Here is a 27,382-nt window from a genome sequence, read left to right as displayed (position 1 = left end):
CTGTATGAAGCAAGCTCGAGGCCAGTTGTGCCCTGTCGGGCATCTGGTTAAACATTGTCACCAGAGAAATAAAAACGTCGGTCCGCCCCACGTTGATCCTGCTAGACCAGTCATGCAGCCTTCTTTTGTCGGCAAGTGTAATTGCCAGGGCAGATTCCAGCAAGAGGCAGAAAAAGCTAAACATAGGCGGGGCCACACCTACAGACGAGGTGGCACCTGCAGCCGAAGGACCAGGCAGGGGCAAGCGACCACAACACAAAAGTTCTCGCCCGAGACTCTTCTGCAGACGACATGGAGCAAGCCCAGCAAGGTGTCAAGTCGATGGCCAACGACGCCATGAATTTCTTCAACCGTGTCTTTCAGGTGAGCTGAATAAGTAGGGGTTTTTTTTTTACCTATCGCAAATATTATAGTTTTCACTTTACGCTGCTCGTTCCCATCATCCTGCTGCGGTCAGAGTTCTCGACCGCCAGCCACGTCGCACGTCACAAGTCCCTGCGTGCGCTAAAAACCGTGCGAGCCAACGCCCGTGACTGGCCAGAAATTGATAGTCATTTCGGACCGATTGGTTAAAAAAAAAATTCGTAACTTTTTGACTGGCTTTTTTGGGAAGTTGGGATTGTGTGGTCTGGGATGTGTAGATCTAATGGGCGCATTTGTTTGTTGTGATAACTTTTGTTGACGTTTGTGCTTTTTGTTTTGGTACCATTTCGGAAATTGTTTATTGATTTTGCTTGGTAGTCGGGTTTTAATTTACTTGGTAGTGGCTGTATATGGGATTTGGACCTGAATTATAATTAATGTACAGCATTGTGAGATGATATTAGAATGAATGACGCTATATAAAATGCAAGTATTACTATTTCTCTCTCGCTCGCAATTCAAGCGTTTTTAAAGGTCTGCAGATTGCATAATTTGGTCTGATACTGGATACAAAATATTTACACGTGTCAACTCGATCATTGATAATACCAGACGGTACTGAGTATTTTGAAAATACTATCGTAGTTATATGAAAGGGTATCCCCATTTTCTGAGATGTTCAATATGCAATTAAGGCAGAGTTATTTTAGTATTTTCTTTAACAATAAAAGCATGACGTAGACACAATTGAAGCGCTGAAATGTTACATTCACAAATGTTGAGCTGTGTGCTACATGCAGCTAAAGTTCACCAGACAATGAAATAAATAAACCTCGCATAATCTGGAAATGCATTTGCCACCTTTGAAGTTAACTAAGCGTGAGAGTATTGCACGTCAGTGTCATATATCCTGGCCCGAGGAGTCACATCACATCACACAAGCTATTTAAAGAGTCATATTAGTAATGCTGAGGAAAGCCATTTGAATTATATGTATGTACTATCAATTCTAATTAATGGAAAATGTCAATTGACATTTCGATATACATTTTATGCAAAGGAAAAATGCGTTCCTTCTGCTTCATTGAGATGCGTGCTAAAGTGTCACCAATGAGGGTTTTGGTCTTTCTTTATTTGATGAATATTGAGCCATAGAGATAATGCGGGCATTGTCTTGGTACTGTTCACCATTTGGCGTCCTCTGGTCTGACACTGGTGAGACGAGGCCATTTAGAAAACTATCTCTGGTGTAGACCAATCAGTTTCAAAGACAATGCAGAGATAATCAAGGCGTGTTTATTTGCATGTGGACCACAAGTGCATGTGGTTAATGCAGAATTGATTCCTTGCCAAAGGTTTCTATTTGGTGTTTGAACATCTTAACACCTAAATTTTGATCTAAAGCTTTCGTGACTGCAGGGATTCATATTCTTGGTTCTTTCGGAAAAGTCACGTAGAAGGGAAATAATAAAATAATAAAATATAAAACAATAAAAATTCTGATGATGATTGCTTGTGTTGCAGTCGAAACGTCGTGATAATTGTTATTGTTTCATATTTTATTATTTCCCTTCTACGTGACTTTACGGAAAGAACCAAGAATATCTTAACACCTGTTTGATTGCCAAACAAATGTGAAACCTATTCTTATTTTTCATAGCTCAAGATAAATGACTATTTTTATTTAACCCACAACACCGCAAAACTCACGAGTAGAACATGCTTCTTGGTTCTTTCATCGACAAAAAAATGACAATATAATTTCTACAAATGTTTGCAGAACCGAAAAATCGGAACTGAAGTCGGAAGATAAACGTTTGAAAATGAGAACAAAATGAAAGACATACTCTTAGGTTTTTTTGGTAAAGTCACGTAGGTAAAAAATAATATGAATAAAATAATAATAAATGAAAATAAATAAATTTAATCACGACGTTTCGGAGGTAACACAAGTCTCCGTCTTCAGGTGGGACCGTCAAAGCCAAATTTACAAATTTACTGTACGTGCGGTGTTGTGGCTGTGACGGTCCCACCTGAAGACGGAGACTTGTGTTGCCTCCGAAACGTCGTGATTTAATTGATATATTTTCATTTATTATTATTTTATTTCTATTATTTTTAACCTACGTGACTTTACCCAAAAAACCTAAGAGTATGATTCCTTGCAGTCACGAAAGCTTCAAATCTAAAATGAAAGACCCTTGAACAAAACTTTCCTCGCTGCGTATTAATACCACACCCAGGAATGCTACTACACTGCAGCGTATGGTACTGTACAGTCTCAGGTGAAAATACAATAAATCTGCAGCAGCGACGACTTCCTCAAGCAGTGCAGAGTTGACGTTCACAGCCAAATGGAACATTCCCTTCTCAGTGCATTGGACCATGATCTAGGCACGTATTTATTTATTTTTTGACACTGCCACACATCTCTGACATTTGCACGCTGTCAAAAAAATAAAAAGGATGGCGTTTTGTTAAACGAATATGGTGTACGGCGCTTTCTTGCGGATATCTAACAGTGTTATGACCGACCCATAAATGGGCTTCAGGTCCGAGCAGGGAAATTTATTTGATTTATGTCTCCTGCGGGGCAATTGAACTTTATTGCACAATTCCCAGATGACGTTGGCTTAAAACCCATGCACCATCAAAAACATAATTTTTTTATACAAGCAATCACACTAGAACCCATAAAAAAAAGCATTTAAGTAGAGTTCTGTTATTTAGCACAATGTAAAAATATTGCTGTTCCTTTACGTGTGGCGGACCTAGAAAAGCGTACTGCTTGTGCATTGTCACATTTTTAGCTTGTACCGGGTGAGCGCAGGCGGGCATTTAATTGAGAATGGTGCCTTACATAATAAATGAATCATAATTGGTATCAGTATTTTGTATGAAATAAATGAAAAATATTACCCACAATTATCCTTGTTTATAAAAATCGGTGGATCTCTTCCAAAGAACTGCACTGCAGTACTGTACATTTTATTGAGGGTCTTAATAGATGGTAAAGTGAGGACACAAAGGAGAGATGTGTACCAATTTCACTAGAAAAGAGTGATTCAACTAGATTATTTAAATAAACAGCAATGACAAAACAGGAGATCTGTGGTCTCCTGTCATCCAGTTCAAGCAGCAGTGTGAATTTTCCCTCAAGGTTCCCATTTCCCACAATAAAAATGGTGACCATAATCATGACCATGTAACTATTGCACGCTGGGTTTTTTTTTTCACTTTAACATAAAAAATAAATGAATGTCATGTGCAAGTGATATGACTGTGCGGTAGCATGTTTGACATTTGGTGCAGAGGTTTGTGGTTCAAGCCCCACGGCTGTCCTGGTTAATACTGCGGGTGTATTAACCGAAAAGCACCGTGCGCCGCCTGCGTCACAGGGAACATGAACATCCCCTGACATTTTTGAGGAACAGAGGAGGTCACGTGTGTCGGCGTAATGGTCCAAATAAATAAAAACTATCATTAAATTACTCGATTGGCAAAATTACGAAACTACTGCAGACTATAATCGTCTGTGCAACATCGCACTTGTTACAGCTTTGCACGATAAGAATACCAAATGTACTCATGATTTGAATTCACGATACCGAAACGTATGTATTCTCGCTTTTGTGAGAATAGTGCCAAGTTTTAGTTTTACAATGTGAGTAGTTAAAAAATCTAGTGATTTCTTTTTTTACACCAGCATGCAATGGAACTTTACAAAAACATAGCATTGTAAAAGGCCCTCAAGTTAATAATATAACAATGAATCTTTTACACTGAAATATGCCAATTTTGTACAGGCAGTAGTTATAGACATTACAGTAGTATAGCGCTACAACCTATAGTTTTGTACACCTACTTACATTTTTATCAGTTATTCCTTTCACTTCAAACGCACACACAGGTTGAATGCTTCCCTGCAGCCGGATGTCCCTTCCTCCGAAGACAAATTCACGCGAGTGCCGGCTGTACCTGCCTCCTAAGAGACATTCGCGTGCGTGCCTTCGGCAGATGGCGGGAGAGACGGTGGGCCAAGCCGAGAAGACAGAACTGGACGCCAGCTTTCTCAAGCTCTTTGGCGATGTGGACATCACCAAGAACTGGACAGATAAGCTCATCAAGCAAGTTGAAGTGGTCATACAGCCCAATCCCAGTAAGTCCCATTTCTCTGGTGTGAGGTCAAGGGTTTAAGGTGCAGCCCTGCAATTGCTTGCTCATTTTCATTGCTGGTGTAAGGGCCTCCAACTAGAGAGAGCTCTAGAGGGTATTTTTGGCCTACTCTTCAATGCTGGCCTGATGTCTTGAAAGAGGTGGGTATTACCCACAATTCACCCTACCACACGCGACCTTCCAGTAGACTGCAGAGTACATATTCACACAGCTGGGTGGACAGAGGTGGGCAGATTGCAGAAACCTGCGCATTGCTTCAACTGCTGTGCCGCAGAGTTCAAACCGGAGACTTCTCAATTTTAAATGATTAGCAAGCTGTGTTGGAGAGCCAAGCCACAACATTTACAATCTGAGTACTGTGGCTTGGCTCTCCAACACACCGGTGTGCTGTACTAGTGACGAATTGGCACGTTCTGTTTACGTGACAACCCTTACTAGTTGGCTGTGTCGGGTGGTGGCGGATTTTAACGACACATTTTATTTATATACGCGATCTAACCCAAAAACCTCTTATGGATGATATTGATCGCGAAAGCCTACGTGTCAAACTGAGCGGTAACTCAGTTTGGCGAAATAGAGACATTTTTTCTCACACTACATACAATTTATTATAAAGTCTTTGTCATGTTCTACAAACGTTTTAAAGGGCTGAAAAAAAGGTACGTGTCAGATTGCATATGTGCACCCATGCATCACATTATTTATCTTGCCACTATAACATCTGCGACATCACAAATCAGTATTGGGTTGCCATCTGTTGTGCATTTCGTGTGACTTTACTTTATTTTTCTTGTCAATTTAATTGATTTGCTGACTACATACTAGAGCAGGATGTCCTAAACCATCGCAAACAACAACAACAATAAAACCGAACAAGTAAGATTTAAATTTAGATTTGAAGCTTTCGTGACTGCAGGAATCCATACTCTTTGGTTTTTTCAGTAAAGTTACGTAGGTATTGAATAAAATAAATCACGTTTCGGGCACAACACAAGCGTCCATCATTAGGTGGGAAAGCATGTGTCGTGCCCAAAACGTCGTGATTTATTTTATTTTATACCAAAAAAAACAGAGTAAAGATTTGAATTGCTTAAATGCTGTAATCGTAATTAATAACACATTTTACCCCATTGCATCTTCTGATGTCGTTCTCTCCAGGTGCCCGGGTGCAGGAGTTTTTCACCGGTTTTCTGGACATGCCACCAAGCCCACGGCAGACAGACACCGAGATCCTGGGTCAGAGCTTCGTGGATGCCGGCCAAGAGCTGGGACCCGGCACTAACTATGGTGAGCAGATTGAGTGCGTTTCTCAACGCGGAACATGGGCAGCCCATTACCGCCCCATTAATGTGATCAATCCATTTATATGCTGCATTCAATGGCCAATTTTACTATTGATTTGTAGGCTCCATAGGCAATCTTAAGTCATTTTCATAGTACATTGCACGTGTCTAAATCAGCTTTTTGTATTACATACAAGTCTTTACCTTGGTCAGCCTTTGAACAAATCACCTGGAACGTGCCCCCAAATATTAGGATCGAACCAGAATAATGCTTGTATTGACGTCCATCATGCACAACAGATATTGTAGACTGCGTGGCTAAGTGACAGGCAGCAGAGGGCATTGCAGTAAAATCCATTGTTGGACTGTACTTCCACGTTCCCATGTCCATATGCCTTCACCGACCCACACTGACAAACATGGTGAAGGACGGTCAAATAACCCCCATGACCCACGCAGAATGAGGTCCTCATCCAGCAGTGGATTGAAAAAAGGGATGTAGATATACGTGTACCACTTGGTCAAGATAGTTCAACAGTTACCTGCAGAAACTACAATTATCTACAATCAGCTTTGGGAAATTGCACTGAAGTAGTCACTTAAAAAGTCCCGATATATTACAGAACTATACTGGAATTCTCTACTGACGTCGGGACGACACATCTTGGCAGGCAACAACAAAAGAACTCATCATTAATTCATAGTCATATCTCCCAGGCATTTCACGCTTGAATGGCACAAAGTTCTCCTTAACTTTGTAGATGTGCTTAAACCCTATCTGATGCCATTTTGTACCCTCAGAGCTCGGGCGTTGCTATTCCAGAGTGCAAATACAGTACCGATTTACAATGGGCTTGTTATTTTAACACGTAGGCTTTCGCGACCAATATTATCCATAATAATAATTTTTTTTGGGTTAGATCGCGTAAATATAAATGTGTCGTTAAACCTGCCACCACCCGACACAGCCAACTAATAAGGTTTGTCACGTAAACAAAACATGCCAATGCGTTACTAGTTGTGTTGTACTCGATTTGTAATTGTTGTGGTTTTACTATCTAACACACCAGTGTGCTGAACGAGTAACGAATTGGCATGTTTTATTTACGTGACAAGCCTTACTAATTGGCTGTGTCGGGTGGTGGGGGGTTTAACGACGCATTTATATTTACGCTATCTAACCCAAAAAAACCTCCCATAATGGGGATGTTATACATTCATCAGTGAATGAAATTACACCATCAATGAACTGTGCACATGAGCACTGATAACACCAGGATTCCCTCCACTGCTTTTGTATGACAAATCAACGATATCCCAATGTAGGGCCACAGAGCTTGGGCAACTGTTGGTGTTGTATAATGGCTGCCGTCCCACCGCCTGTGGTTTCCTGCACCTCTCACGTCATTCTCTTGCTCTCCGAGAGCGAATGAAGACCGCGCCTGATATTTTTTTTGCAATATTTATCTTTATGCAAGGTTACATCTCGAGTGTTCCATTGTGGATTCAGGTGCTGCGCTGACAAAGGCAGGCGAAACCCACAAGCAGCTTGGGACCAGCGAGAAGGAATACATCCATGTCGTCTCCAAGGATTTCCTGGGCCCTCTGCACAAGTTCCTTGAAAACGATGTTGCCATCATTGCTGTGAGTTTCAGTTTCGCACTCCGTGGTGAAGAGGTTTCATCTTCTGAGTCATACCGGTGTCTAAAATTACAACCAAAAATTCACTACAATACAGTGATATTTCCTAATTGATTAATCGATAAACACAGTGTGATGGTAACTATTACTACGTACGTGTAGCTTTGCATTACCCTGCTAAGAATTACACAAAGGACTGAGTATAATCTGTAGGCGTTTGAAATGCCGTAACTTAAATAAATCAGTTGATGATCTTTGACCTTCGTTGTATTCATGAAGTCCATCCACAGTTTAAACAGGCTAGCGTGATATGCTTTAAAAATGTTCGTGTATATATAGGTCACGGCAGGTTCAATAAAATAAAGCACCAGCTAGGAAAGTGCTTCCTTTATAGTGGACAATACAGCACAGTATATTGTACATCTTGAAAAAAATTACACGGTTGATTGTGTGCCTGTGTTAATGCAGTATATGTTCATCCTCTAACCTCAATGCTTTGTATACCGTAATGTGTTTTCAGAGAGAGAGGAAGGCTCTGGAAGCCAAACGCTTGGACTTGGACACACTCAGGTCCAAGCTGAAAAGGTGCACTGATGAGGAAGAAAGACAAAAGGTACTGTATGGCTAGGCCGATTATGAACACCACCAGCTGCAACACCAAAATACATGAACACTGGAAATATCACATTGTAAAAAGTAAAAAAACGTAAAGATTTGAGTGATCCAATTACAAAACTTTAATGAACATGTAATAGGAAATGGCCTAAGAAGGTCATGATTTCGTTATTATTTCGTCAGTTACACAGTCTGCGTTCAAACACGAGGTACGCTGACATGTCACAAAGCAACAAACCTTCATTTGGTTGCTGCCCTGTCTGACATCTCTTGTACTGCATTCACAGCTGGAGGCTGAAACCCGCCAGGCCCAGGCCCAGTTTGATCACCAGGCCGAGACCACCAAGATCCTCCTGGAAGGTCTCAAGTCCACTCACGTGAGCAGCACAACGGCAGACACTTTGACATCTCATCTCATCGCACTCGGCCACAACACCTATATCTATACTCTATATCTATCTATATCTAAATCAGCTCATGCTTCATGGAAATCGCATAAATTCTGTGTGGCCACCTCGCACTGAATACCTTCCCTCTCTCTGCCCTCTGTGAAGACAGAAGCTGCTCCATGCAGCTTAGGGCCTTCATGTAGTCATCCCTATACTCCTCTCTCCTGACCCTCTTCCTCCCTATCCCTATTCATTGCTTTTCCATAAATTTCCTCCTATTTCCCATTCTTCCTCTTCTCTCTTTCCCATTCCTTTATCCAAACAATATTTTATCTTATGTTTATAGAGCACCTTCACTCGATACTCCCCTTTCCGTGGTGTGCTACGATTATGCTGAAGATGGGCTTTCATACTCCAATTTTCGCTCGGGACAATCTCGTTCATTTTAAAAACGATGCTTTCCATTGGAGCGAAGTGGGTTCTAACTCACTTATTTTACATTATCAATGAATATATGACATCATTTTCTTTCATTTCAAATTGACAATATTGATAAACCTGAATAGATGCACTTTGAAAAGGCAAGAGCATTAGAGTTTTGTAAACCCTGAATGTGCACATGCTTTGTTTCATTGACTTAAATGTACGTAATGCATTGAATTTTTATTGTAAAATATCATATTTAGCAGTAGGCTCGTTGTGTTGAGTGGTGAAAAAAAGCATGTGTGGTAGGGCACTGCTTCTATTCCACCGTCTACAAAGTGGGTTCTCAACTATGTTCGGGTGCACATCAAGACCCATCCCCCCCTCCAAACTCTGAAATCTTGAAGTGTTTTGGACAATTGCTTGGCAACATGTGTGACTGCCATCTGCCACCTGACACCAGCGTGAAAAATATGGCCTCCAGTGGGTTTGTGTGGTTTTTTTGGTTGGGATTCACACATATACACTGCCCAATTTTGTTTGACACGGTACTGCCATTTCCCACACCCAGGTGAGTCACCTGGCATGCTTGCACCACTACGTTGATGCTAAAGCCAAATACCACGAAGACTGTCTGAAGAAGCTGAAAACCCTGCAGCAAGACTTGGGAAAGTAAGACACTTGATACAATTTGTTTTTTTGCCAAGAAACAGCTGATTTGCGACGTAACATTGTGATGATTTTCTGTACTAGATTTATCAGGGTTGAGTGGTGGTGCACGGTAAGTTTCTTGAATCCCTCCATCCTGCATTATAAATGGATACACATGTTAGTCGATCAGCAGGCTGCGTGTGATGAGATAAAATGTGGTTACTCCCACCTCTTCCAAGACGTAAGGCCAGCATGGAAGAGTAGGCCAAATACACGCTTTAGAGAAGCTCTGTAGAGCTCCATCTAGTGGAGGCCCTTCCATCAGCGGTCACGCAAGTTATAACTTGCAGACCTGCACCTTTGCCTTGTAACACATACACAAACTCTATGAGATACGTGGGTAAGGGCTGCTGAAGTTTGCTTTGGTCCCACCCCACTGCATGTCTCCACTAAGTGGTCATCTTGGCATGCATTGGTTAAAGTTTGGTGTGCATGTGGGCTTCAACAGCTGCTTACATAAATTTCATGTAAAAATACACTCGTTTGAGCTTTTCATTGTAGAGGTGTTGCAAGTAAAAAAAATGTCGTTTCACAGTGACGCTATTCGTGATATTTTTATACTGCTCAGGACAGATATTTGGGATAATTTAAGCGTGACTTGTATTAGGATTGCAAATTAAACAAGCAGGAAAGTCTGACAAAAAAATAGAACTAAGTATATAACAGAATTGAAATTGTCTGCATTAACTTAACATTAGGCTTGTTTTTAGCCCCATATTCATATATGTACCAATGACATATTATTGCAAAGCGTTCATAGGGTTAACTATACTAAAACATACTGCTAAAGTATGATCTTGATTTGAAGATTTCGTGACTGCAGGAATCCATACTCTTTGGTTCTTTCGGTAAAGTCACGTAGGTATAAAAATAAAATAAATCAGGACGTTTCGGGCGCAACACAAGCGTCCGTCATCATGCGTTAAAACGTGCTCTCTCTTATACATTGTTTGAGCTTTAACAAAAATGGACAGTAGTCTATTTAATACCCTGAAGAACATTATCTCTAAAGTTGGACCCTTGCCAAATAACAGTGATATTTTATAAGGCTCATTTCTTCAAATTTAACTTCTCTAAAGATGAACACAGTATTTATTTGCATTAACTACCGACGCAGAAGCTAATCTATGAATTCTAATCTATAAATTGCAGCGTTCCTGCATAGTTTATCAGTGCAAAAGTGATCGGGCAGGAGTCACGTTCAGTACTGCAATAACCATAATTTACATTTGTGATTAGGAAACCTGAACCGCCAAAAGTGGCCGATCCTCCAAAAGTGGCCGATCCTCCGAAGAACACATATGCCCCAAAGAACGTGGATCCTCCGAAGAGCACAGTCTCCCCAAAGGTCGTGGTTCCTCCAAAGGCTGAAGACGATGCTGAACTCTCCCTGATTGATGGCCTGTAAAGTCTGGTGGTGAGATGAACATTCACGGCTTTAAGAAATGCGAAATGTAATTCCACGGTAGGAAATATTTGACTTACTGGATATATTTTCATGTCAGAATAAACATGTAAAAAATTTAACGATAACAATAAACAGCAAAGAGATGTGATCCAGCTGTTTACTGGATATCTGTAACAATGAGCTTCATAGCTCACCGGATTCCTTCAGTATAAATAAAGATTTCGGTTCTGATTCACTCACTGTGCTATGAACCTGGATACCAGGGATTGATTCCCGGTCGAGGCTAACAGTCGAGCATGATATCTGAACAAGTCTGTACTCTCCCCTCCTTCACCAACCCGCACTGACCAATATCGTCAAACAATCCCTATGATGACACAGTGCACGGAGGCCTTCATCCAGCAGTGGAATTACAGATATGTAAATTATTATAATTGTTCGTAACATCACTGTAGTTTTCCTAATTCATTGCAACATATGCTGCTGGTTTTTTTTCTTCCCCCACCACCCCCCAGTGTTTCAAATCCAGAGGATGCAGACTGGGAGGGACCAGACGTGCCTGAACAGCATAACGTCATCGCAATAAACGGTTCCAGCGAAACTCGCTAAAAGTCCCACCACAGTAAGCCAAGTGCACGAGGTTGGGTTCGATGTTTAAGCATTGTCAAGAGAATAAATTGGACTACAGTATTGCAAAGAAGTAGGCAATTCTTCTTAGGTTTTTTCGGTAAAGTCACGTAGGTAAAACATCAAAATGAATGAAAATAAAATAAAATAAAAAATCACGACGTTTCGGAGGCAACACAAGTCTCCGTCATCAGGTGGGACCGTCACAGCCAGATTAGCTGCATCAAGTGAGGCAATGATTCAAGATGTAATCCCTTAAAAGCGAGTTGAGGGGGGGAGGAGAGGGAGGGGTGAGCTCATCAGACTATGGTAGCCAATGAATGGAACGTATCGGGAGGGAGGGGGGGCGAGGCCTCGCCCCCCCTCACTTGATGCAGCTAATCTGGCTGTGACGGTCCCACCTGATGACGGAGACTTGTGTTGCCTCCGAAACGTCGTGATTTTTTATTTTATTTTATTTTATTTTCATTCATTTTGATGTTTTACCTACGTGACTTTACCGAAAAAACCTAAGAAGATGATTCCTTGCAGTCACGAAAGCTTCAAATCTAGAAGTAGGCAATTACCACTGTACGTAGTACTTTCATTCAAAGAGGCCACAATTCGCATATCGTCTCTTATGAATTATGGCTGGCATGATGGGCTTTGTGGAAATGGTGATTTGTTTTAAACTGCTTGGTTTGGGGTGACGGCGGTTCACTTATAGGTTAGCACTTACAACCACGTAGAACGACGGAGTACAAATCACTTGTTTTACATGATTTCAATACGCATTTATATAACGTATGTATGCAGAGAATTCAACGGTGCCTACGTTTTCCTATCTCGGTGTCAATTGTGTATTTTAATAACAATGTTAAAGAGCTTCGGGCTGGGTATGCAAATCTGATAAATAAAGTGTTGTTTTTTTTACTGGAAATTGGAGCTAATGCAACATTAAATAAAAGGATTTTTTCTTGAAAATAAGTTTGTTACGGTGCTGAAATTTGTTTAATGAGAGTAGTGTATATTTCAATGTAGCAATGTAAATATGCATAAAAGATGAAATTATTTACGCAAAAGGGTTAATTAAAAAAAACTATGTTAACACCACAGCAGCTGCAGATGTTTTAATTACTGTAATCCCAAAAACTTGGGAAATAAATTAAATTGGCTCCGAGTCAATCGCACAAGCCGCATACAAAGAAAAGTTATGGCGGTCTATAATGTTTCAATGCACGACTAATTACAATTTTATTCTATCATCAATACTGCATACAGTGACTTAAATCTGGTCACAAATTTAAGCCGAGACAAGAGATAAAAAATACAAAGCATAATACGGGACTGCATTATTTGAAGAGCCGTGTATAAAACAGTGTCCCTTGTTCAATACAATGCTGCCTTTGAAAGCCATTATGCCATTCATTGCTGCAGCTCAATACTTGGCTTGCTCCTTTATGAGTTATTCAGCCCATAATGCCTTGCATTATGTACGGTTGTTTGTATTCAAGCCACGTGCCTAGAATCACTCACAGGCAGATGCGTATCTCTGTCTATGCAGCTAGTGGAAGTGCCTATTGCATGCAGATTACTGGTGATAACATCACAACACACCGTTGAGTGCTTTGGGATCATTAGAAAACAAATAAGCGAGTAAAGCTGACAGCATTTGAGGACACATCTTTTATGTAAAATAACATCTTTGTATTTGAAAGAGATGATACCGTATTTATGATAGTGAAAAGTGTCCTTATTCTATTCACAAGTCTGTCCGTGGGAGGAAATGGGAATTTGCATCACATGATCACGTACCAATATGTTTTTGGGAGGACAGATTACCAAATAATTTGAATCCCATCTTGGCAAATGGGATTTTTGCCCGTATTTTAAGTGAAAGTCGCAATGTATTTTTTATGGAAAAATACTGAAATGGTATTTTTTTCACGAGGGAAATCATGCCCAGTGTGTCCCTGAATATACCCCACTGAGCCCCAGCATCACCCTTTCTCATCACAAATCAGGAATCCCCACCATTAGAGCAGTAAACCTGCACGTGGAGCTTAATAATTTCTTCATTTCCCCAAGTGCTGGCAACAATAACATAATTTCCATTAAACAATAGACAGTAACATTCTGCGCCAGTTTCGCATCCTGCCTAAACAACAGTAACGCATCGCCTAGGTGATTTCCTGCGTTGCTGGTAAATAAAGACATTGTCACATTTTTGTCAAATATGAAACAGACATTTTTGCCAAATATCATTTGGGTCAAACATGTTAAAGATAGCATTTTCATTACACGGCACAATACTTTGAAGCCAATAGGCAATGGAAGCATCTTAATTCTATATGGCATGCTCTAAACAGCATTGGGGTGGTGCTCGTCCCTGTTGTAGATCCTGAATCAATGGTGAAAAAGCCACATTTGTATGGTTTGGACCAGTCTCCCCATAGGACAATCATTAACTGGGTTACCATTAACAAGCAGAATAACTTCCCATTATCCAAAACGGAATTCTTTCTCCTTAACAACCCACTGGAGTCGGTGTACTGTGATGTATGCATTGTTTTCACATTACGGTTCCTTGTTAGTGGTGTAATTAGATGGCATTTGTCACCCAAAGCTTATTTTGCCTTAATGGTAGGTTTTTACCCTTTTAACTGGTACAAAACTGACACCTTTATTCAAGGCATCATGTTTGCAATGACCACAACACAAGTAGTCAATAAAGCAAACAAAAAGAAGCATCTCTGATAAGGATAATAATATGCACTGTCCTTGAAGTTGATTGGCCCACACCCGAGACGGCTTTCTTTAGAGCCTAGTCCCCATTGGTGTAGGGCCAGATGACACCAGAAGGCGTACAACTCAAAAACAGTGCAATATCAGAGTATTGAGAGTTCGGGGTAAACATTTACACTATGAGATCTCTTTTACCAGTGGCAAAATATAATGGTAGGTTTTTACCCTTTTAAATGGTACAAAACTGACACCTTTATTCAAGGCATCATGTTTGCAATGACCACAACACAAGTAGTCAATAAAGCAAACAAAAAGAAGCATCTCTGATAAGGATAATAATATGCACTGTCCTTGAAGTTGATTGGCCCACACCCGAGACGGCTTTCTTTAGAGCCTAGTCCCCATTGGTGTAGGGCCAGATGACACCAGAAGGCGTACAACTCAAAAACAGTGCAATATCAGAGTATTGAGAGTTCGGGGTAAACATTTACACTATGAGATCTCTTTTACCAGTGGCAAAATATAATGGTAGGTTTTTACCCTTTTAACTGGTACAAAACTGACACCTTTATTCAAGGCATCATGTTTCTTTCTCAATCACGATATCCTGAAGGCATCTGCAGACAAAAACAGCCATTTTTTTTATCAAGGTCATTAGGATTAGTTTTTTTTTGCAAGGATGTGTATATTTTATAACCATCCAATTGATGTTTTCAATGTGTTATAGAATAAAAGACGCTCTAAACCAGGCTGTAACTGTTGACCATTACATGTAGGCCCTGTCCACACCCATCGAAGTATCTGTGCGTGGTGTCACTATTTCTATTGATATTTACATATCTGACCTGTTCACTTATCCATCTCTATACCTCAGTCCCCAGCAAGTCACGCATGCGATCTTGTGCTCTGTTCAACTTAGCAAATCCACAGTTTATGGATGATGGGCTGAGTGACCTCGGTGGCCAGAAGTTCAACCTTGCCATCCTACAAGCGGGAGACTTTTGCAGTGTTAGGGCCTTTTTGTTGCCCCTATGCCACCCCTACAAACCTGCCCCAAACACCTTCGGAATTTGATTAAGTATTCGATGTAATTGCCTTATAGCGTCTTGCCTGTGTTTTCTGTACAGTCTCATCTACTCTCACATGTACGATCTCGTCTGTTTCACGTAAGTCACGTGTCGTATGAAATGTGTTACAGTCATATCTGTTTCGTAGAAGTCTGCCTTATTTGAGCTGTCAGCACTGCTGTGCTCTCAACGTCCAAACCGCCCCCCCGTCTGGTGTCTTGCCTGCATTGTGTGGCCCATATCTTTCGTTTCAACTTATTGCGTTCAAAGAAGTGACCAGGATAGCCACATGTGCAAGGTGTAATCTAGGTCAGCAAAACGGCAAGTCAATGACACGAAACAAAAATACGTTGAATAACGAAGCAAGTAGAAACATTAAAATAGCGAACACAACCAAACATAATTCAGAGCATTAATAAAAAAAACTCTTGATAACTTAAGCTTTCTTAAAGCACCCGCTCTCTCGTGGCATTTATATGTCAAAATGTTTTATAAATAACTGGACATCTGTAGGAAAAAAAGCGCTTTGCAGCTCACCGTATTAACCCCACTCTATGGAGATAAATATTCGGGGATCTGAAAATAACATGCCCCCAACCATCACCACCCACCCCAGCAAGGCCAGGGGACACACAACGCATTTTCTTGGTTCTTTCGGTAAAGTCACGTAGAAGGGAAATAATAAAATAATAAAAATTCAACATAATACAATTATAATTTCCCTTCTACGTGACTTTACCGAAAGAACCAAGAAGATGAATCCCTGCAGTCACGAAAGCTTTAAATCGAAATTTAACCGCCTCTACGGGGAGGGATTCCACATAACTTTGAGATCCTTCAACAAACTCCCAGATAAGAAGGCTCAGCTAATCGAGTAAGAAAAAAGTAATTAAAAAAAGTGAGAATTATATTTTATTATGTTATATTTTTATTATTTTATTATTTCCCTTCTACGTGACTTTACCGAAAGAACCAAGAAGATGAATCCCTGCAGTCACGAAAGCTTTAAATCGAAATTTAAACACAACGCATTGTTTGAAAACAGAGGCTGTGGGCGGCACAACAGCTGGGGGGGCGGGGGGGGGGGAAGGCTTCTGTCTGCCCACCCCGGATGTCCTGTGCGTGTTGAGGGGAGGGGGAAGGCCTCGCGTCCATTGGACTCGGAAATACTTCAAGGCGGTTAAAAAGAAAAAAAACATCACACATACACCGGCACCGCGTTTACATTTTGAACTGCTATCGCCTGCGTCGGTGGGATCTTACATGCACGTCTGCGGCGCTTAACCCGTGAGCCACCTCGCCATGGACTTCAACATGAAGAAGTTAGCGTCTGACGCTGGCACGTTCTTCACCCGCGCCGTTCAGGTGATGACCGCCGCGTCTCCCCCCCCCCTCCCCCCCTGCATTGCCCCGATATTATGGGACGCTTTTAGGAAAACCGTAAGGCCCCGAAGGCATCCAGGCCTCACCACAGAAACGTCGCGGAAACCTGAATATGTTTGACGTGCGCGTGTCCGAGTGGCGTTTTAAAGTGAATGTTGGGAATAAAGACGATTTTGCGCGGTGTTGAACTTGTGGTTTTAAGTCGCTGCTGCTGATGTGGCGTTTGGTGACATGCAATCGGGGCGCTGTATTTGCTAGATCGCATAAGCGGGAGGGCTGTGTTTTGCTTGATGTGATTGGTGCGATTTTGGCACGCGCGCGCTGTGGCCAATCGCAGGCGAGTAAATTGATCGATGCGCGTATGTGACGTGGGAAATTAAATGTAGGTAAAGGTGTAATTTTTAGGACATCGATTGTGTGTGGCTTTTGAAGTTAAATGTCCAAACTTTTAATCTGACGTTTGTCTTGAGCTTTGGAAGGAAACCCATGACGAATTTAACAGCCACATGATCAGAGTAGACAGCCACAACGAATTGCAAGATAAAAGTCACCAGCGTGAATTTGTGTAATTTTTACCAACATTTTGAGAATGTATATAATAAGGATGTGATCTGAATTTATGTTCATTTTTATTTCTTCAAAATTAGTTGGAATGGAAACGCAGTATTGTAATTTGTTTACTTTGTCGATTTAAATGTTATGAAATGCAAATCAACAAATAACCCCACCTCTAACCAAAAAATCTCACTGAAATTGTATTTTAAAATGGGATAAAATATAACCTTATGCAAACCAGCTGACCACTGTACATTCCTTACATTTTTAATGTGGTTTTGTCCAATGTATTTAATTCAAGTAGATTTTGGATATTTCCTGTTAAAGAGTGTTATGTGCACTGTATATGTAATAAATTATATATATATAGATAATGAAACACATTAATTTAAAAGATGGCATCTAGTCGTGTTTAAATGGTGGGCCTAGGAGAATCTGCGTAAGTGGTTTTGTAATTAGACGCATTAACATTTGATTCTTACTAATATACATTTGACTGTATATCAACAACATTCAGTTCCCCTGAAAATTATATGCAATTAATTAATGTATCAATATGCAAGTCATATGAGTAGAGTTATTTGGTAATTTTCACAACTGGAGCACAGTATTCTGGAATGCATATTGATTCATAGCACTGCTCCATCATCCATGATCTATCTATCCATCCAATGCCCCCCCTCCCCCCCAAAGTCATCACCATCTCTCATAGTCTTGCAATGAAACAATTCATCTAGTTCCTTCATATAAGCTGATTTCATCACTCCATCTCTCGAGTTATCTTGAACGTGTTCCCTTCCTTGGCCATCGTTATTCTCAACCACTAGCGATATATCCTGCCCAAGCCCACTTTTCCTAACAGTCAGCATAATATATCTTACTTGCTTTTGTTCTCTAATCCAAGTGTGTCTCTTGTCAGTGTAATTCCACGCATGGCCCTATACTTGCTTATTTGTGCAATTTTTTGTTGTAAATTGTATTTGATTGTCTATAAATAATATACCCTGATTATATATATACCTAAGACAGTTATTGTGGGCAGAAATAAAGAGGCGCACAAAAGGATATTGTAGTGCTTTCGGAAATGTGTGATTAATAACACTGTAACAAAACAAAAAATGTGGTTCCTGGGTAGTAAGTGTTATTTCCTAATATGCCTCAAAAGTACAGAAAATGGCTATTATTCCCCACAAACTTTGCTTTTGTGACGAGGACACAAAAGCAAAGTTAATAATCCACTCCATTAATAACACTCTGTAACACTTTTTTTTTGTTCCTGGGTAGTACGTGTTATTTCCAAATTGCTTGTGCCTCAAAAGTATAGAAAATGGCTATTATTCCCGACAAACTTTGCTTTTGTGACCAGGACAGTGATATTTTGAAAGTTACCTATTTTCAATGAGAAAACGTGTGCATTTATGTCTTTAATTCACATAAAGTCCTGGACACAAAAGCAAAGTTTGTGGGGAATAATAGCCATTTTCTATACTTTTTAGGTATAGGCAATAAAAAAATAACACTTAGTACCCAGGAACGAAAATTGTGTTACATAGTGTAATATAAAGCAACGTGCATAAAGAAGCATTGTCCCATCAGGATTTATTTACGGCTGCAGTGCAGTAAATATTTCAGTAACCTAAGTATTTATTACTGCCTGTTTTGTGTGGCAAAGGATAGTGAAAACTTCGTAGTCTGCCCAGTGAAGGCATATAAATGATATTTCGGTTTGTGAAACTTCACAAACGTGTTCTTACATTTACCCACATTTACTCGACTTAACACCTTGTAGCATATGTAATGTACACATTCATGCGTGTATGTGATGGATGGTAGTCAACATTGCGCATTCATAAATTCACGTTTAGCAATACATTTTGTTTATATATTGCATATACATGCCAGCTTGAAATATAATTTCTTTATCACTGCTATTTGTGTTTAGTTTGTTGTCGTTCCCCCAAACCTCCGCCTTGCACGGCTAGTTATGGACTGTGCGAAAGAAGTTCAACAAACATACATACTATATGTAGCTACTGTGCTCTGTGTGGAAAATACACACAAGGGATCCTCTCTGAGCCCGCAGGGAAACTCTACACCCCTTGGTTAGCATGGTATTATTGTGTCTGTTTAGCCCATGGCACACATTTCTGCCCTTTTGCCTTCGGTGCCAATTTCATGGAGGTGAATTCTACTTCCATTATGCTTGTATTGACATTGGTTTTCAAGCAATCCTATTATTTGTAAAGCCTCTGTTTTTTATTTTCCAATTTTTGACAAATACATTAACTGAACACACTATTCCATATTTACAAGATCAGAATATAGTGCACCTTTGCATAACCCATATCCCAGTTTTCAAATTACAATTATTGTAAAAATTTATTTTTGTATCGCTACATGAATGTGGTTCATAACTCTGTTACTTTAATAAATGTGTCGATATTCACGTACAGTATACATATATTCCACAAATTATCCAGTGTTGTTGACATGCTGTGTGGTGCATAGTAAACACACAAGAATGGAAATTGATTATTTCATAGCCATTTGGAATGAAATTGGCAGATAGTGGTGTGCAGGTTTGTCACTTATAAGCATCCAAAACTGGGGCTTTGCATTCTTTGCTTATAAGTGTATGAATAAAACCACATTGTGAAAGTGTGAACGTTGAAGTCATTGTTGCAATAATATGGTTTGATCTTGACTTAAAGCTTTCGTGACTGCAGGAATTCATATTCTTTGGGTCTTTCGGTAAAGCCACGTAGATGGAAAAAATAATCAAAATAATAACTATATCACGACGTTTCGATCGCAACACAAGCAATCATCTTCAGGTGAAAAAAATAACCCGTAAAAACAAAGTTTTTCACTATAAATCCTTTATATGCGTGTTCAGTGGGCCACAACCCAGCCCACATTGGTCTTTGAAACGGGCGGCTAGAGTCCTCTCGTCCTCTGGCTTGAGATGGCTGCCACTTATGGGTCAGATGAATGGCTGCCACCATTAAGCAATTGGTAATTAAATATAATTTATTTTTTCCTAAAAAGTGGAGGACGCGGGGATCGATCCCGCGACCTTTGGCATGGGAAGCGAGGGCGCTACCAACTGCGCTACTCCGCCACGGCCTGTGGAGGGGTTACGCTCTGGGCTCTTACACTGTGCGTTCTATTTGAATATATGTAAAATAAAAAAATTTTGCCTAAAAAGTGTAAAATGTTGGGAATTTTTTTTTCACGAACATTAATTGTCTCGCACAACGAGTCTGTGTGGAAAATGTCAGCTCGATTGGATCACGGGAAGTGGGTTAAAAAACGACCAAAAGATTTGCACGGTCGTAAGCAAGCAAGCAAGCACGCAAGCAAGCACGCAAGCAAGTAAGCGAACTTAATATAAAGGATTTAAAAAGAGGGGGAAACCTGCCGAGGCAGGCTGTTTATAAAGGTTTAGCAGTAGACCATGCTTTCCCACCTGATGACGGACGCTTATGTTGTGCCCGAAACGTCGTGATTTATTTTATTTTATACCTACGTGACTTTACCGAAAGAACCAAAGAATATGGATTCCTGCAGTCACGAAAGCTTCAAATCAAGATTGTTTACAAATGGTTTAGAGATGGGCAGGGCAGCTAATGCAAATGTTGGGGAGGTACTACAGAGCTGTGGGGGGTGGCCATTGTATCGTGAGAGATTAGCATGTCAATGTAAGAAATTTGAAGCTCGGCGAGAGCTCGAACAGCGCAATGGCCACATGGAGGTGGAAAAGAATGTCAAGCCGCCATTTACTAACACAGCTAACGGTGGCGGTGTTAGTGGAGTTGGCTATGGGGGGTGGCCATTGTATTTCCGACCATCACCACCTAGCCAGTGAACTGGAGCATGTACACCAATCCCTCAAGAGGAATGGATATTCGGACGACGCAATCCATAAAACTATCAACCCAGCCCTGGGGAGAGAACCATCTGAGGACCAAATCAAAACCATCACCTTGCCATACATAGCAGGGGTCACCAAAAAGATTTCCAAAATCATGAGCAAACACAAGATCCAGGTACGATTCAACACAGTACATAAAAATCGTGATTTGATCCCTTCTGTGAAGGGTGCGATCCCCGACATGCAATACCCCGGTGTCTACAAACTAAGCTGTGTCCGCGGCAGCAGTTACATTGGGGAAACTAAGCGACGTCTCGGACCGGGTCCGTGAACATAAGGCAGATCTGAAACACGGTAGGACCAATACCTCAGCCGTGGCTGATCATTATTTTAACGCTGTGGGCACACGCGAAATTGATTTTGCCAAGACAAAGGTACTCTACAAACCCACTGGCTATCAACAAAGATTCGTTCATGAAACCATCCAGATATTTCAACACAGGCACAATTTCAACTGAGAAGATGGGTACAAATTGAACAATCATTGGAAGGACGTTATTAACCAGTTTAGGTCATAACTGGCTGTGATGTTCCTATCCTACCTAGCAGTTATTTTCGACTCTCTGAGTTACATTCACTAACACAGCCACCTTTAGCTTTGTTAGTAAATGGCGGCTTGCCATTCTTTTCCACCTCCATGTGGCCATTGCGCTGTTCGAGCTCTCGCAGAGCTTTAAATTTCTTACATTGACATGCTAATCTCTCACGATACAATGGCCACCCCCCACAGCTCCATAGTACCTCCCCCGCATTGGCATTAGCTGCCCCGCCGATCTCTAAACCATTTATAAACAGCTCTTTGATTGGTGTAGACCTGCTGCAGGTTACGGAGACCTCTCCTACATTAACATTAGCTGCCCCGCCCATCTCTAAACCTTTATAAACAGCCTGTCTCTGCAGATTTCCCCCTCTTTTTTCACCTGAAGACGATTGCTTGTTTTGCGATTGAAACGTCGTGATATTGTTATTATTTTGATTATTTTTCTATCTGCGTGGCTTTCGGAAGACCCAAACAATATTAATATGGTTTGATTTTCATAAGTGCAAACGTCGTGAGAATGATTTTATTATGTTTGATTTTTATTATTTTATTATTTCCCTTCTACGTGACTTTACCGAAAGAACCAAGAAGATGAATCCCTGCAGTCACAAAAGCTTTAAATCGAAATTTAAGTGCATATTTGTTTAATAACCATTACCAAGGTTACCCGTTTTATTGCTTTTACTTTGCAGTTAAAATTTGTGAGATAGTTTGTGTAGTGAAAATTTGTGCATATCGCTCACAAATTTCTATGAGCATAGTGGCTGAGGAACATATTTGCTCATTGTAGCACTGAATGGGGCCCTGAAGGGGGCTTTCATCGTAGGCTGGCGACACTCATAATGATTCACCTTGCGATGTTTTTAATAACTATATAATGAACTGTGTGCGCATAAAAAAAATAACTGCTGGCTGTTGATGGTAAAATATTGATTATGAAATGGGGTGTTAATATTTCAGAGCCTGCCTCTCAGCCCATATTACATCACTTGGCGTTAAAAGCAATGTTATGAGATAGCTGGGTGGACTGGGTGTAATGCACCGTGTCGGAGCGCTGAGAAAACACCTCTTCGGAGAACATGCACTCAGGCTCCCAGTTGTGCTCAGCGAAAATTGAATGCATCTCAGCGCAGATGCACAGCATGTTTAATAGACCTGAGCTCCAAGCCCATTCACAGTTGACTGCACCAAAGGAACGAATGCTACTGTGAGTAATATCCCAAGCAATGTGTTTCATATATAGCAGTATCTGCAGGCATCAACTATTTCATCATATTCCTTCTTTAACCCGCTGCTGGATACATGTTATAGTAATGATAATAGCTTTTTACCCAGGTTGGTTGGCCTGTACATGTTCTGTTATTCTGTTCCCAATGTATGTACTTATGCCTTGGGCAATTACTGTATAGAAAGTGGGCCAGGGCCAAAATTCTGAAATAAAATAGGTGGGCGAGGGCAGGTTGGGGTCCTTATGGAAAACTGAACTTAATCATGAAAATCAACATACCAATATGCCGAAATAACTTTTTTGAAATCAGTGTTTATTACCTGCTATGATACGTGGATTGGAAACATTGATAATTAAGTGCAAGCTGAAAAGTGTGTAATAAAGGATTGAAAATTGCCCGCTTGGAATTATACTGAGAGACAGAAAATGGATCTGAGAGCGAATGAAAATTACGCATAATTGACTTCAGAAAAATTAAGTAGGCTAGTTGAGGACATGTCACTGGAAGGGAATGATAGCTGGTGGTCAAGACTGACAATGGACTGGCAGCCAAAGAAGGGAACATGCCCGAGAGGATAACCACCACCTGAATCGAAGAATGAGATAAGCTCATGTGCCGGAGCAAGATGGGTGGTTGCATTGCAAGAGTGAGGATTGGAATGGCTTGGAGAAGCCTTCATACAGCAGTGGATAGATCATGGCTGATGATTTGACTTTCGCCAGGAAGGACTCAACCCATTTGCAAAACTATTTTGGAAGTGTCTTGATCAGGCTGTTTTTTTCAGTAAATATTTATGTTTGTGGGAACCTTGATCACAAAAAATTGCATAGCCTACGTCAGCAATTTACATGCCGTAGTGTCACGTACTGGCACCTTGCTGCCATGGCAGATGAATGTTTCACACACAATGAACTCTGCATGATCCATTAACCCTACTTCCAAAGAATTTGATCACAGGCGTGCACTACCATGCATGCATAACTATAGGGATGTGCTGTCATCCTGTATCCTTCAGTTCTGTACAGCTGCCATGGAGTTTATTTTATCCTGTGCCTCTATTTCCCTGCTCTGTACTCATTTTGTTTGTTCCTTATATATGCCATTAAGGGTGTCCTAACCATCGCAACAGATACAGACGTATTGACTTTATTTTAGCAGGTAAAGCTCCCGGAGACAACAAGTGTATTTTGCAAAGTTGAGAGATAAGAATATGCACTTTAGACACCAAAACAGAGATTTGTGATCTGCAATCGAAGTTGATTTTCACTTCAGCTGTAGATAGATGCAAAAACAACAAGTCATGCCATACTGAGTACAGTCTGTTCTCCTATAACGCGTGTTTTTATAACACAGATTGGATATAACACGATGAATGTATTAGGGAAGCATTTTTTATAACCCGGATGCGAATTAAAATATAAGGCGTGAACAGAACTATGTCGGGTGAGTAGGAATAAGCGGTTGTACGGCTGCCTCTGTGTAGCATTGCACAAGGCGGGATGCTGCTGAATGTTTCTAGATGCTACCCACGCACCTCAGTCTTTGTTCAGCCTGCATACGGAACTCACTTATTATCGCAGATCCTACCCTGTATTATATAAAATTTATTTAACGCGATTTTTCAATAATGTGGTGTTCTTTAGGAACGCAATTACCACGTTATAGGAGAACAGTCTGTTTAAGGCTGCAAATTTGGCCTCAACATTGCAGTGCATTGGGGTATCTCCACGCACACTGGCATATGATGACACGTTAAATCAAACAAGTGCATTAAAACATGCCACCACCACATATTGACTTCACCGTATACGCGCGGCCACAATAGTGAAGGCGATTAAACGGTTTCACCCGTGTGGTTTCGCTGCCATTAGTTTACAGAGGAGAAGCTCGGTGGGGCGGAGCGCACCGAGCTCGACGCGCACTTTGAGAACCTGATGACGCGAGCGGACAGCACCAAGAACTGGACGGAGAAGATCATGCGGCAGACGGAGGTGGTGCTGCAGCCCAACCCAAGTAAGGGGCTCGCGGTGTCCATGCATGTTGGCTATTAATGATCCTCTGCTTCGCCATGGATGTTTTCTGTGGTGTAATATGGTTAGCAGCACGCTGGACCTGCAAACCAGAGGTCACCAGTTCGATTATATATCTTGGCTCGGCAGTTGAAACAATGGAACAAGTGTCTTAAATCGCCCACCTCTGTCCACCCAGCAGTATAAATGAATACAGGACATATTCTTTGGGTCTTTCGGTATAGTCACGTAGATAAGTTCAAAGAAAATAAGAAAAAACTATGATGTTTCGATCGCAACGCAAGTGGTCGTCATCAGGAAAAGGGGGGTTAGCTTCTAAAGGCAAACTGTTTATAAAGGTTTGAAATGGGCGTTGCCCAAATGTCAGCAGCCAATGTTAATGTAAGTGGTGCGCAGCGACTGCGGCGGTGGTGGGTTTTCCACCAATCAAAGGGCTGCCTGGCAAAAATTAGCATGTCAATGTAAGATCGCCGAGCGCCTGGGTTTTGCATGTCGGGGATCACATCCTTCACAGATGGGATCAGATTACGAATTTTATGCACTGTGTTAAATCGAACCTGGATCTTGTGTTTGCTCATGATTTTGGAAAATGTTTTTGGTAACCCCTGCTATATATGGCAAGGTGATGGTTTTGATTGGGTCCTCAGATGGTTCTTTCCCAACGGTTGGGTTGATAGCTTTATGGAGTGTGTAGTCTGAATATCCATTCATCTTGAGAGCTTGGTGTACGTGTTCCAGTTCACTGGCTAAGTGATGATGGTCGGAAATACATTGGGCTCTATGGCGTAGGGTTTTGATGAGGGAATTCTTCTGGGAAGGATGGTGGTGGAAGTCAGGTTTTAGATATGTATCCATTTGGGTGGCTTTCCTGTAGACAGAGTGTACCATTGAGCCATCTGGTCTCTTTTCGATTAAAACATCCAAGAATGGTAGCTTGCTATCCTTTTCCACCTCCATGGTGAATTTGATGGCTGGGTGTATGGAATTGATGTGGTTGAGGAATTAGTTCAGAGCTGGTCGGCCATGTGGCCAAATGACAAACGTGTCATCTACGTATCTCTTCCACAAGAACAGACGTAGAGTGGATGCCTGGATGGCATCTGTCTCAAATTTTTCCATTAAAACATTGGCTACAACTGGAGATAAGGGAAAACCCATTGGGGTACCTTCAACTTGTTTGTAGAATGTTCCATTCCAGGTGAAATAAGTGTCGGTGAGGCAGTGTCTCACCAGGGCTGGTACATCAGCATTCAGTCCTTGTTGGACCAAATCTTCAATTATTGCAATGGTGTCAGGCACAGGAACTTTGGTAAACAAAGAGACTACATCGAAACTAACGAGCAAATCACCTGGAGATAGTGAGATGTCCTTAATTAACGATGCCAAGTGAGCTGAGTTACGTACAGCTGAGGTGGTCTTACCAGTGAATGGTTGTAAGGTCTCGGACAGAAATCGGGCCAGTTTGTCGGTGGGTGAGTCAATGGTATTTTTGGTAAGCCATGAGTCAATGGTATTTTTGGTAAGCCATACAATCTGGGTGGTCTAGCAGCAGAGGGTTTTAAGGAAAACCGCTTGGTTATGAACAGTTTGCCTTTAGAAGCTAACCCCCCTTTTCCTGATGACGACCGCTTGTGTTGCGATCGAAACGTCGTCGGTTTTTGTTATTTTCTTTGAACCTATCTCCGTGACTTTACCGAAAGACCAAAAGAATATGAACTCCTGCAGTCACGAAAGCTTTAAGTCAAGAATACAGGACAGTTATTCGGATTGTCGATCGCGTGTGGGTGGAATAAAGTGTAGGTACTGACACTTCTTCCAAGAAGTCTTGCCGGCATGGAAGAGGAGACCAAATACCATCTGGAGACGTTCTCTTGGGCTCCTCGTGGTTGACCCTTCTGCCAAGAGTAGCTTGAGCAAACAATTGCGGGTCTACACTTTGACTTATTTGACTCACCATGAACAATTTATATTATGTCAGCATTGCTGTTGAAACATATGTACGGATATATTTAATTTGCTGTTTTTTCACGAGTGCAATTCTGTGAGTGCAATCCTAGGAACGTGTCGGACAGTACCAGCTGTTGGCCACTCAGGAATTGTTAATGTTGTGGAGCATAATGGTTGTGCATCTGGGTTTAGTGTTCCCAGTTGGTCAATTGGTAAGAGCGGCTGTTTATATGAGTCTTTGCAAACATGCACAGCTACAAACTAGAGCGAGTGGAAGTGTTAACTTATAATAGTGTTGTTTATTGTTTGCTGATATTTCCTCGTCGGGAAATCCCC

The 27,382-nt window shown here is 41.1% G+C and overlaps 2 protein-coding genes across 6 annotated transcripts in view; both read left to right on the top strand.

Annotated features, from left to right (window-relative positions):
- Positions 1–170: 170 nt before the first annotated feature.
- Positions 171–12,599, top strand: LOC144724387 (endophilin-B1-like). The gene is made up of 9 exons (XM_078603477.1): positions 171–363; positions 4,381–4,522; positions 5,698–5,826; positions 7,333–7,466; positions 7,984–8,076; positions 8,366–8,455; positions 9,462–9,562; positions 10,841–11,018; positions 11,525–12,599. Exons 1-8 carry the CDS (start codon positions 292–294, stop codon positions 11,007–11,009), a joined length of 930 nt encoding a protein of 309 aa, XP_078459603.1. The 5' UTR covers positions 171–291; the 3' UTR covers positions 11,010–11,018; positions 11,525–12,599.
- A 3,918-nt stretch (positions 12,600–16,517) lies between these two features.
- The window catches only part of LOC144724386 (endophilin-B1-like), a 53,345-nt gene continuing 42,480 nt past the window's right edge, over positions 16,518–27,382 (top strand). For 3 of the 5 annotated variants that reach the window (XM_078603473.1, XM_078603472.1, XM_078603471.1), the window contains exons 1-2: positions 16,518–16,792; positions 24,941–25,082. In XM_078603473.1, the coding sequence (XP_078459599.1) occupies positions 16,730–16,792; positions 24,941–25,082 (205 nt within the window). In that variant the 5' untranslated portion in view covers positions 16,518–16,729. The remainder of the gene's footprint in view (positions 16,793–24,940; positions 25,083–27,382) is intronic. The other 2 variants (XM_078603475.1, XM_078603476.1) reach the window with 2 other exon arrangements.

This window comes from Lampetra planeri, chromosome 20 (genome assembly GCF_965212315.1).
Source record: "Lampetra planeri chromosome 20, kcLamPlan1.2.h2, whole genome shotgun sequence".
NCBI lineage: Eukaryota > Metazoa > Chordata > Hyperoartia > Petromyzontiformes > Petromyzontidae > Lampetra > Lampetra planeri.
The sequence above is the reverse complement of the archived record's forward strand: the minus strand, read 5'-3'. Positions and strand labels throughout refer to the sequence as shown.

Coding starts and splice junctions, on each gene's coding strand:
- LOC144724387 (XM_078603477.1), top strand. CDS start 292: ATGGAGCAAGCCCAGCAAGGTGTCAAGTCGATGGCCAACGACGCCATG. Junction 5,827..7,332: donor GGGACCCGGCACTAACTATG/GTGAGCAGATTG, acceptor TTGTGGATTCAG/GTGCTGCGCTGACAAAGGCA. Junction 7,467..7,983: donor ACGATGTTGCCATCATTGCT/GTGAGTTTCAGT, acceptor ATGTGTTTTCAG/AGAGAGAGGAAGGCTCTGGA.